This window comes from Panonychus citri, unplaced genomic scaffold (genome assembly GCF_014898815.1).
Source record: "Panonychus citri isolate SS breed McGregor unplaced genomic scaffold, ASM1489881v1 Contig00140, whole genome shotgun sequence".
NCBI classification, from domain to species: domain Eukaryota; kingdom Metazoa; phylum Arthropoda; class Arachnida; order Trombidiformes; family Tetranychidae; genus Panonychus; species Panonychus citri.
In genome coordinates, this window is record NW_026515545.1 from 1,556,609 (window position 1) to 1,568,474 (window position 11,866).

An 11,866-nucleotide genomic window follows, 5' to 3' on the forward strand; every position below is an offset into this window, starting at 1 on the left:
TCAACTCTAATGGGTGATAATTGAACTCCTATAGATAATCAATTAAATTGTTAACCAATATTGATTCAAACAATCAAACCATTGACATTAAAACAACATGAGATCCAAATGACAAGATCAATCATTCATTTATCAAACTTGAATTCAAATTAATTGTCAAATGTTTCATTTCATTGATAAGATACATTTTCAATCTAATTAGATTATTTTTACTCACAATATTAATAATACATTTTAATAACTCTTCCGAATACCATGTTGGGTGGATGCTTAGAATCATTCAAATTGTACTAAATTAGCATGAAAAGTTAATAAAATAATTACTGAAAGAAAGAGAGAGACTCGGAATTCATTTAATAAGAAGAGAAAAAAAGTTCGACTTGATCTGGTTTTCTCTCTCGAACTATCAAAAGCCCACTAACTACGCCCTTTGGTTATCACATTAACTTAATCCTTTATCATCATTTCCATGATGATAATGATGATGAAAAATCGATTGTTTCTCTCTAATCATCATCATTATCATCATCGTCGTTTGTTAATGAATCATTTTCCCGCCTTCTCAATGGTCTTTATACATATGGATAACATTGGAAATGCTATTCTCAATTTAATCCATTAAATGATGAAAGTAAAATGACCCAGGGTCAGTTAACAAACAATAACAACAATACTGTTAACCTTTTCACTGGACCTTGATGGACATCATTATGTAAGCTATTTTTATATATATTGTTAAGGGTCAAGAAAAAATAATTCAATGGCCTTTTCATTATTGTTATGATTATATTACATTTGTTTGTCTCCATTATTTTTGCAACAATTAGTTTATTATAAAATGATAATGATGATGATATGAAGTGAGGATGGTCATCAATGGTCATCACCCATTAACATGAAAGAAATTGGTCTGGTCAATGGTCAAGAGGTTTAGTCTATCTCTTCACTGTTTTTATTACTCTTAACCAAACAACATCAGGTTTCCTCTTAATAGTCAATTTTATTTTCATCTTGCTGGTCAATAAGTCACCAGACACATCATCATCATCATCATCATCATCATTATCATCATCATCTTGAGCTATTATTTCAAGATCACTCCATGTTATTAGATGATGATGATGATAATGATGATTCAGAAGATGCTGAAACTTATTATCCACTCAAAATAATCTTTATCAATGATTAACTTAATCTCTTGATATTCATTTGATGTTAATCAACAATCAGCATTAATCTTTTATTTTGTATCGTCCAAGAAACGATAATAATTATATACCAAACAACAACAACAACAATTAACACTAATCAGTCGTATTATAATTACAATTAAACAAAACATTCAACACTAATAATTACATCACGATTCTTAATCAAATATAATCCAGGAGACAATTTATATTATATTTGAATTTGAAAAGTTTTCCTTTGAAAATCTTAAAGTTTTGATGGATTAACATGAAATCCCTGATGAAGACAACTCCCAAAGTAGGAAGTGGTTATCTAATTTTACCTGATATCGTGATAATTAGATAAGTGTCAGGTAAGATGTTGAACTTTTAATGAAAAATGAGACTGAATTTTGAAAGAAATTTGAATCTTGAGATTCATAATTATCATGGGAATTCAAAGTATAAGAAGCAAGAAAAAAGTAATTTCAGAAAAACGGAAAAAATGTTGAATCGAGAATCTAAAATCTTAATTGTTTGGCAAAAGTTTTATTGGTTAACCGATATAACAACAAATGGAAAGAAATTATCTACTGATTAATATGGAATCGAAGTTCATTATGATGATGATAATGATTTAAAGTTAATCAGATTAGAGTGTAAATTGTTGTAGTAGTAAATTTTTTTTCTTCCTCTCAAATGGTAATGATGAAAAGTACCGTTAACTTTTTTCTTCCTCTATGTAAGCTAATGTTATCAGAGTTAAATTCTGTCTCCTAATCATTAATAATCTAACAGAATGCTAACAGTTTCCATGGTTACCCAAATGACTATTCATTTATATGAATGTTCATTGGGTTTAGTTTTCAGTTGAGAATTTTTTTCTTCTCATTTTATTTTATTTTATTTTTTTATTTTTCTCTTTCAAATTTAGTGTCAAAAGGTAAGTTACAGGTAAATGTACAGGTAATTGTCTCAAAGGAGACTCATTATTACATCTATTTAAGTTTACAACTTTGTCTTTTGCTTTTCTCTCAAAATGGTTTGACATTTGACCTCCTTAATATATAGACAATAATTCAGTTGAATCTCAGTCTGAATCTCATCATGATTCATGGTGATTTTTTCATGGAATCAAAAGTTTTTCTCATATTATTCACTATGAGAAACTTTTATCATTAACAATTCTGTCTGTATATCTACTTGGGACTCTGATATATTGTAATGATTACAATTTAAATTGAACAATTTATTTGCATTACTATTGATTAGTATTAATCATCTTTGATCATCAACAGTTTTGTGAAAAAAGTTTTTCTATTTATTTACTTTTAAATTGTGATTTCAATGAGTTAATTGTTCATCGTCAATTGTTACCAGTTTAATTTAGTTTATTACTGAAGAGTTGGTAACAATTTAATTTGGATTTTATATTTCAATTGGTTAACCAACTTAACCCTTAAGGGTTTTTGTCATTTAATTTTTGCTTTTTCAAAAACACTTTTCTTCAGGTTTAGTCTTGTTATTATTAAATTGTTTCAATTAAATTGTAATAGAATCAAAGATAAATTTTAATTAAGAGAGTTGATTTAGTTACGTTTAAATTTGATATGTTATTAATAGATTCATAGCTTTAAGGTGTAGTCACAATTAACTTTTTCTTGATTTGGATTAGCAAATTGTAAATCATGGTGAAACTTTTAATCACTTGGAAACAGTTGAAAAGTTAATTATCTTGATGGTTGATTTTTTAATCAACCATCAATTTAATGATAAAGAATCAGAATTAAGGTTGAAATTGAGAAGAGAGTAAAAAGTTTACCGATAATCCTTGATTTCCTTAATATGGATTAACATGATTTAAAGTGTTCACCTTTGAAAGATGATAGATTTATCATCTTTTATCATGAACCATCTTAAATCCACTGAATTCTGGTGAAAATGAATTCATAACTGTTTCCGTTTCAAAGTTTCCACTTCCGTTACGTTAGTTTTTCAAAATCGAAAAGAATAAGATTCAATTGAAATTCAGATTTTTCTCTTCTTCTTTCATCCTGAATCATATCAATCTCTCGAAAGATTTTCACAGGAAAAGTTTCAAAAATTCTGATCCATGAGATAAATCCAAGTTTCCCCATGAAAAGTGAAAGGCGGTAAATTCTGTCAATATGAACAGAAATCTCTCTCTCTTGATAATCATCTTAATCTTGGACTAATAAAACAAAACAATATATTAACCTCTGGTTTCCGATAAGATTGTCATCTTCAAGCTCATCATCATCATCATCATATTATCATGATAAAAGTTCAGTGATGACATTGATAATGTTATTATATTGGAAAGACTCAGTATCATAATCTTGAAATTCATGAGTTTTTATCAGTTTAAATCTTTTGTTTATGATAATTTGTTAAATGTTTATTGTATCAGAATATTATTATTATTATATTTTTTTGATTGAAAGTTATCATCAAATGTTTATGATCAACAATCAGTTGATAAATTGTTATCGTTATCATGCTGATCAATCTCAACTTTTTATATATATTTGGAAATCTTTTATTGTATTAATAAATTATCAACACTTTACCAAGTAAATTGTATTGGACAGTTTAACCTCGTAAATTTTGTTTCCTTTTGTTAACAATTTTTGATTGCTAACAATAAATGGTCAACAATTTAAATTGTAAATTGGTCAATTTGTTTAACCTGCTTCTTTTGATCTAAATTTAGTTCTGATCATTTTACTGAATCACCTTAGTTTCTGTACTCTTACAATATAAAAATGGTAAGATGATTAAAGATCAATATCTAAATTATTTTCAATCTATTTGATTTCTTATTGTTTACAATCAATTTTTTACCAATTCCCAACTTGGAATCAACATGAAAGCGAGAAAATTTGATCAACTAGGCAGAGAACTAAGTAAATGATGGATAGATTAAACGATGGAAATTCAATTAGATTAGCAATTTTGTTGATGAAAAAGATTTTAACAGATTTCGGCTAATCACAATTAAGAAAAATAATTTAATTGTTTCCATCAAGTTCGTATAGTGATTGAGCGCCATCTTTTGTTTTCTATTTCAACTATTTTCATTTTCGCAAGCGGGAAAATAATCGATCCGGTTATCATTCTCGATTTCGGTTTCGGTTTTGTGATTGTTTTGATTTGAGATTTTTTTTCTTCATGTTTTCTTAATTGTTTGAGGTTTGGTTTTTAATTGTTAATTGCAACATTTTGATTAATCAATCATGTCTCTTTATCGTGGATTCAGTTTAATTGCTCGAGGTTTGACTTCAAAGCGTTTCTTGACAACTTCAGCTCCAAGATTAAGTGATAATCTATTTGTCCATAGGAATAATGATCCTGATGTTGATAAATTTGATTGGAATTCTGAAAATAAAAAGGTTTGTATTAATTTAAAGTTTTCTTTTTTTTCTAATCATCCATACTATTGTTGATCATCTTTCTCTTAATCTTGCGACAATCGCCCTTCTTTTATTTCCAAACATATATAGAAAGCTGAAGAAATAACAAAAATCTATCCTGAAGGACATAAAGCAGGAGCGATTATGCCTTTACTTGATTTAGCTCAGCGTCAACATGATAATTGGTTACCATTAAAAGCGATGAATTTTGTAGCTGATTATCTGAAGGTACCTCGAATGAGAGTATACGAGGTCGCAACATTTTACACAATGTACAATCGTCAACCAGTTGGTAAGTGTAAGGTTTTAATCTTAACCATTTTGATCATCTTTCTGTGTTTGATTATTTTCAAATTGATTTGGTTTTTTTTTCTTACTATTTTTTTTCACATAGGAAAATATTTCGTTCAAGTTTGTACTACAACTCCATGTATGCTTCGAGGGGCTGATGATTTGTTCAATCATGTTAAAGAATTGTGTAAAGATGACAAGCTATTCACCGTGATTGAAGTTGAGTGTCTAGGTGCTTGTGTTAATGCACCAATGATGCAAATCAATGATGATTATTATGAAGATTTAACATTAGATGAAGCCACACAGGTTATAAATGACCTTAAAGCCGGAAAGAAACCAAAGATTGGTCCAGCAGCGAGTAGCGGTCGACAAAATTGTGAGCCTAAAGGAGGTTTAACATCGTTAACATCCCCACCGCCTGGACCTGGTTTCAAAATTAGGCCTGATCTTTGAGCGAAATTCAGAAAACAGCAAAAAAATTGTTATCTATTTAGCCAATAGAGTTGTAAGTTAATTGCAAATATTACATCAAGTGTACGGTAATGAGATACCGTTCAAATAAATCATAATTGTACATTTAACAAAACAAGATGATTGTTTTTAATGATCACAAATCATTTCAATTTGTAAATCGATTGGCAGAGAGAGAGAGAGAGAGAGAGAGAGAGAGTATAAGTTATAATCAGAAACTTAAACTGTAGATTCAATTATATAAAAAAGAACGAGATTAACAAAGTTATGCATCTTAATTGTTTGTCGTCATTTCATTAAATTGGTTCACTTGTACCATTATCAACTTCTTCACAGTAGCGATTAACTGCCGTTCTAATTTCTTCCTCTAAATTGGCAAATGTTTTCAGAAATTTAGGTTTAAAGCCGATGTTCATTCCCAGCATATCTTGAATGACCAAAATGTTTCCGTCACAAGAATTACCTGCACCAATGCCGATTGTTGGTATATTGACTGATTTAGTAATTTTATCAGCAACCGAGGGATCGGTTAATTCAATTACCATACTGAAACAACCTGCACTTTCCAGGTCTTTAGCTCGTTGTACCAATTGGTTGGAAGCTTTTTCATTTTTCCCTTGAATTTTAAAACCACCATAGGAATGAACCGCCTGAGGCTGCATTCCAATATGACCCATAACTGGTACACCAGAGGAAACAAGGAATTCAATTTGTTTACACAGGGTGGCCGAAGCTCCTTCAATTTTAATACCTTCAGCACCAGCAGCAAGTAAAGTTGCAACATTGACACAGGTCAATTCTAAACTTGGACCAACCGTCATAAAGGGCATGTCAGCAATTAGCAAAGGTCGCCTTATTGCAGCGGCGACACATTCAACATGGTACTTGATGTGATCCAAAGTAACTGAGAGAGTATTTGATTTACCCTGCATTACATGTCCAGCCGAATCACCGACTAGAACAATATCGATATTGGTTCGATCCAATATCGTGGCAAATGTATAATCGTAACATGTTAAACATTTTATTCGTTTTCCCTTTTCCTTCATCGTCACAATATCCACGGTTCTGACCTTTTTCCTGCCCGAAGCTGAATCACTAACAGCATAACCAACTACAGATTTTTTACCCGACTCTGAATTACCAGTTCCTTTGATACTTTTACCATCGCTAGATGATAATCTAATTGTCTGGAGAGGAAGATTGGTAGTTAATTTTGAACATGGAAAATTAAATCGCATCTGAATTATGAATAAGAAAAAGTAGAAAAAATAAATGGAATTGAGTAAAATTATTCACTTAATTACTGATTAACTTACCAATTTACTGATGCAAGATAATTGTTTGAATATTCGGTAGTTTGAATTTCGTAGCATTTTTGATGAATTAGCTTGACGATTAGAATGACTGAGAAATTGCTTCACTGTCACAATACAATCACTATTGTGATTATCTAAACAATCAAAATTGATTAAGGAAAACACGTAGTCATGGTTACCATTTTGAGGTAACTATTGAATCCTCACTGTTTGAATTGCAGTAATTTAGCCAATGGATCCTCCGATTTCATGATTCCGCTTCCGACAATTATAATATCCGCTCTTCGGTTGATAACTGCTTCTTCTGATGATACGTATTGTTGTCTCAAAGTACCGCAATTTACATCGATATTCACACCAAGAGTGAACCAGGATCATTGGTTACAGGTGATTGACTAATAAACCTGAGACACAATTGGGAAATTTATCGCCAATTTTCAATCTCATCCAATTTAATGTCTTTAAATGACATTTTCGCGATCAACAAACAACCTCTTGGACCACCACACGAATTGACACCTTTAATCAAAGCCTCGATAGCTCCAGATCCAGAGTTAAGATGAGCAGTAATTAAGTCAGCCCAATCTTGAATTCGAAACATGCCTCCAACGTATAATTGTTGATTAGGTGAACCAATGTCGGCAAATTTAAAATCTTCAAATACAAGGAACGAGTGTTTCTTTTTCAATCTTCCAATATTCTCAGTAAATTGTTGATAATCAAAGTCTTCAATAATGCACACTAGTAATTTAAGAGCCACAATATGAGGTCCAAGTCGATCGGCAATGTCCAGAATATCAGCTGATCGAGTTAAACAACAGAAAAGCAAAGAATTGTAGCAAACACTTGTTAACCTTATTAAGTTGTCTTTTCTTCATTTGTATCCAACTTTGAATTGTAACTTAAAAATAGATTTTCATTCAATGTAATAAAACTGTCGTGAGCACGCTGAGAACGATGAAATAAACCATAATTGTACATTTTACAACAATACTAATTGTTTTAATGACAAATTATCTCAATTTTGTACATCGGTTGGTAACGAAAAAGGATAATCTTTGAAATATTCATTGGCAAAAGTTATTGATTTCATGGTGAGATTATAAACAGGATGAACAGGAATCTGGAATTAGAGATAATTTTAAATATTAGTCGAAATTTTGACTTGAAGACTGAAAGTTTTTTTGGTCGAGATAATCAGAGTTAATATTTACCAATTTATTGGATTGAGAACCAACAACCATATCAGCTCCAAACGCAAATTGGGAAACCGAAAGTCCAGATAAATCATAACAGGTATGATAAAAATCGGGAATTCGACCTGGTTTATCAATTAGACCTCCTCGATTGGCTTGACAACAGACCAAAAGATATTCTTGTAATGCTTGTTGATTAAAAGTCCATTTTCTAAAATTTAATAGATGAGGATCTAAATAGGAAAATATAAAGAAGAGAGAATTTATTAATTAGCAAATTTAAATGGTTCTCGAAATTTTGGAATAATTTATACTTTGTTTCGATAAATGTGATTCAATGATTGCAATTGCTCCCGCTTGCCAGAAAGAGTAACAACCATCGACTAATTTATTGGTTCGACCACAGAATCCACCTTCAATCGGTTTCTGTTTCATCACAGTCCATCTTAGTAAAGATTTAAGGTCACATCTATGAGCTTGACCGAAAAGGGTTAAAGCTGCAAGAGCACAAAAAGAGTAACCCCCATGGGCTTCCTCATCTGGCATGGCACCGAATCCACCTTCATATGTTTGACATTTTAACAGCCATTCTGCTGAACCTTCAAAAAGTTCATTAGTATTAATACCCGTCATGTAAGCTACAGCAGCAGCACAATAAATTCCCCTGACATCACTTTCACCATCTTCATGCATGACAAATGATCCATCGGGTTGACGCATTTTCATCAGATATTTATACAAAGCTAATCTATCAATAGAAGCCAAAGCATCTTCATGAGATAGAGTTAGTAAAGCGCTTATTGCTCCGTAAGTTGTTGCTAAATGAGGAATTTGATCTGGTCCACCTCCGTATCCTCCATCAAGTCGGCAACATCTATTTAGAAAGGTAACTATATCATTGCGAGATTCATCTAATAATGATTCATCGCCTAACAATGAGATCGAATGTACAATCCAATAAACCATCCAGGGTTGGGCAGCATCTAAAGATTGATAGCCAACATCAGGATTAAAGAGACCTTCAATAAGCCATCTTAAGTGTAAAGATCGATTGAGTTCAAGAGAATCAATTTTCGCAGCATATTTAGATCTCGCTAGTCGATAACTTTTCAATATTTTAATTTGTACCTTCTCCTCCTCAATACTTGTTTTAGTCGGGAAACCATACGAATTATGAAAAAGAGGAAAATCGGCTTGACAAAATCTCAACGAATCAACTAAAAACCAATAAATGAGTAAGAACAGAAAAACCACAAGAAAAACAGAGATTAACAGAAAACAATTAAGATCAAATTGGTAAATTTCAAAAAAAGAACAAAAAAAAAATAATTTGGACAAATGGAAAATCAAACAGAAAATAGAACCAAAAAAACGAAATCTCTTACCATTACTCTTCCATTGATCACAGTTATTAACAGAAGACATAATTTAGAATTAGAATAGAATTAATTAGATTTAATTAAACGTATTTACAATTAAATAAAATGGCAAGAAAATGATGAAAGATGAATAAACCAAAAGCGAGACAATTTTGTTAACCAAACAAAAACATAATCTAAATGTCACATTAATCTAACCAATAGAAACTCTTAATTCGGTTGCCATGGAAACAGTTTCAATCTCTTATAAGGTTAACACTTGGAGAATATTTTTCACCATTGGTTCGAAGAGTGTGACAAATAGCATCTGATGAATTCTAAGCTGTGACATTGTTCTGGTTTTCTAATCTCTCAATTGTTTTTGTCTGTTCACTTTTATCTGATTGTTTATTTTTTCTTAAAAAGTACTAATTAATTAATCACTTTTTGTTCATCCTATAGGATTGAGATTATTTATTTTAAATTCGTTATTTTATTTAACATTCATCATAACAATTAACCTTTTTTTCCCTTCTTCTGATCGGTCGCTGGTTACCTGGTTAAGGCAAGATGTCGGTTGCTTTCTTACCCAATCAACGTGCCCGTGGCCCTACAAATCAATCGCAAATTCTTAAGGTAAACTTTTAATTGTTATTCTTAATTGTCTTTCAATGGATTAATAATTGATCCCCGTTTTTCAATCTTTAAGTTGCATGTAAAATTTACATTAGTTATTTTACTCTTAATTCATTTAGCATTTAATGTGTCTCTTTTTTATTTTAGAATCTTTTGTTTTTCCTAATATGTGAGAACAAAATTGAATCTTTTTTTTCGATTATTTTGTTATTTTCTTTTTACCCTATTGATGTTTATTTTGTTCTAATTGATTGAACTTGTTGTTTTTCCATTTCGATTTGTATTTGTAGATGCTTGATGAAAACTGTCAACTTATCCAGGCCATTGTGGATGCTCAAAGTAAAGGAAAATCGTCTGAAAGTATACACTTTCAAAATATTCTTCATCGTAATTTAACCTATTTGGCTTCATTGGCTGATCCTAATCCAAATTTACAAGCAATCATTCCAGCTCCACAATCATTTGGACAAAATCAACCAATAAAACATGAAAACATGCCACCTCAACCTTCTGGTGTGTATTTATTTTCTTTGCAAAATATCCTATTCTTTTTACATTTTGTTCTGGTAATTAAAACATTCTCCTAATCTCAACTTACAATTTATATTGCAGAGTGTATGCCACCACCTCCTCCACCAGCACCTCATTCGCAAGGACCTCCAACAAGTTCAGCAACTGGTCAACCAGCCATTCCTAATCCAAATACTGGTCCACCTCAACCAACTACATCTCCACCTTCATCCAGTGCTGGACCAAATGTTCCACCTCATCAGTATGGAAACATGATGCCACCTCCTAGACCACCGGCATCTACTCCTCAACCTCCTAATTCTTATGGTAACTATCAAATGCCTTCAAATCAACAACAATACAACCAGGGACAATATCCTCCAACATCAGGCTATTCTGGTTATGGAAATTACAACCAAGGACCTCCAGCATCTCCACAAGGACCAGCTCAGGCACCAAATTCCCCTTACCCAACTCCACCGCCCTCTCAACAATATGGATCTTATCCCAATTATCCTCAGCCAGGTTACACCAATGCTCCTCCTCAGCCACCTCCCAGTCCAGCTCAAGGTTCAGGTCCCACAAACTGGTATCCACCGACTGGCTCACAACAAACTCCTGGTTACTCTGCAGCCAATCCAGTTCATCCAGGTACCGCTGGACCTGGTGCTGGTCAACCTCCTGCAGCCGGTCCTCAACAAAGCTACCCTGGATATGGTGCTTATAATCAAGGTTCACAATATTCCCAACCAGGATATGGGGCCAACTATGGTTCACCAAATCCCGGTCCGTCCTCACCAGCAAGTGGAGGTTATGTTTCACCAGCTCCTTCCGCATCACCTCAAGCACCCGGAGCACAAACTCGTCCAGGGTATCATCAGCAAGCTGGTTATGGTCACTTTTCGGCTCGTGGTCCTGCACCCATGGGAGCTTATCCAGGTTATGATCAATCTTCACAAGGTTATCCAGGTTATGGTCCACCTCAGCCTCAATAGATTAAATTTAGACAAAAGAAAATCTAATCCTTCCCATTGATCCAACAAAAATAAATGGCGACTAACCGACTATTTCTGTTACCATTTTTGGAAATATCTTATCATTATCATTATCATACTTTAAATATAATTGTTTACAAATTGCATGTGTAATGTGAAAACAAAAACAAAAACAAAAAACCGCACTAAACGCTATTCATCTTAAATGTCTCGACGAAACAAAAACAAAACAAAAAAACATCAGATAATTAATGTAAATTCTGATAAATTTAATTTTGATGTGTGAATTGATTTCAGATAATATCTCAATAAATGAATCCTAAAATTTTTGACTCGTCCATTCAAACAAAATGAATGACCATTTTCTCATGTAAAACTGATCAATGATTAAAACACAATTAAAGATGAACAATTAAAATCCATAGATGGCGTCAATTCTTCCATAGAGATAAAATAATATAGAAAAAAAATATCATGAAGATAA

The 11,866-nt window shown here is 32.0% G+C and overlaps 5 protein-coding genes across 5 annotated transcripts; 2 read left to right on the forward strand and 3 right to left on the reverse strand.

Annotated features, from left to right (window-relative positions):
• Positions 1–4,314: 4,314 nt before the first annotated feature.
• LOC128395002 (NADH dehydrogenase [ubiquinone] flavoprotein 2, mitochondrial-like) lies at positions 4,315–5,486 on the forward strand. Its single transcript, XM_053355387.1, has 3 exons — positions 4,315–4,582; positions 4,694–4,895; positions 4,998–5,486. The coding sequence occupies exons 1-3, from the start codon at positions 4,427–4,429 to the stop codon at positions 5,348–5,350; spliced, it is 711 nt and encodes a 236-aa protein (XP_053211362.1). The 5' UTR covers positions 4,315–4,426; the 3' UTR covers positions 5,351–5,486.
• Positions 5,487–5,640: 154 nt separating this feature from the next.
• On the reverse strand, positions 5,641–7,052 carry LOC128395000 (3-methyl-2-oxobutanoate hydroxymethyltransferase-like). Its single transcript, XM_053355385.1, has 2 exons — positions 6,688–7,052; positions 5,641–6,609 (listed from the first exon to the last, which is right to left on the reverse strand). Exons 1-2 carry the CDS (start codon positions 6,742–6,744, stop codon positions 5,665–5,667), a joined length of 1,002 nt encoding a protein of 333 aa, XP_053211360.1. The 5' UTR covers positions 6,745–7,052; the 3' UTR covers positions 5,641–5,664.
• A 51-nt stretch (positions 7,053–7,103) lies between these two features.
• Positions 7,104–7,561, reverse strand: LOC128394885 (uncharacterized; the record flags this gene model as incomplete). Its single annotated transcript, XM_053355257.1, has 1 exon — positions 7,104–7,561. A coding segment is annotated over one exon (450 nt), but the record flags the coding sequence as incomplete, so codon positions are not given.
• Positions 7,562–7,663: 102 nt separating this feature from the next.
• On the reverse strand, positions 7,664–9,430 carry LOC128394997 (protein farnesyltransferase subunit beta-like). The gene is made up of 4 exons (XM_053355380.1): positions 9,269–9,430; positions 8,198–9,100; positions 7,902–8,116; positions 7,664–7,810 (listed from the first exon to the last, which is right to left on the reverse strand). The coding sequence occupies exons 1-4, from the start codon at positions 9,306–9,308 to the stop codon at positions 7,706–7,708; spliced, it is 1,263 nt and encodes a 420-aa protein (XP_053211355.1). The 5' UTR covers positions 9,309–9,430; the 3' UTR covers positions 7,664–7,705.
• Positions 9,431–9,582: 152 nt separating this feature from the next.
• LOC128394998 (basic salivary proline-rich protein 1-like) lies at positions 9,583–11,804 on the forward strand. The gene is made up of 3 exons (XM_053355382.1): positions 9,583–9,877; positions 10,168–10,390; positions 10,490–11,804. The coding sequence occupies exons 1-3, from the start codon at positions 9,812–9,814 to the stop codon at positions 11,380–11,382; spliced, it is 1,182 nt and encodes a 393-aa protein (XP_053211357.1). The 5' UTR covers positions 9,583–9,811; the 3' UTR covers positions 11,383–11,804.
• Positions 11,805–11,866: the final 62 nt, after the last annotated feature.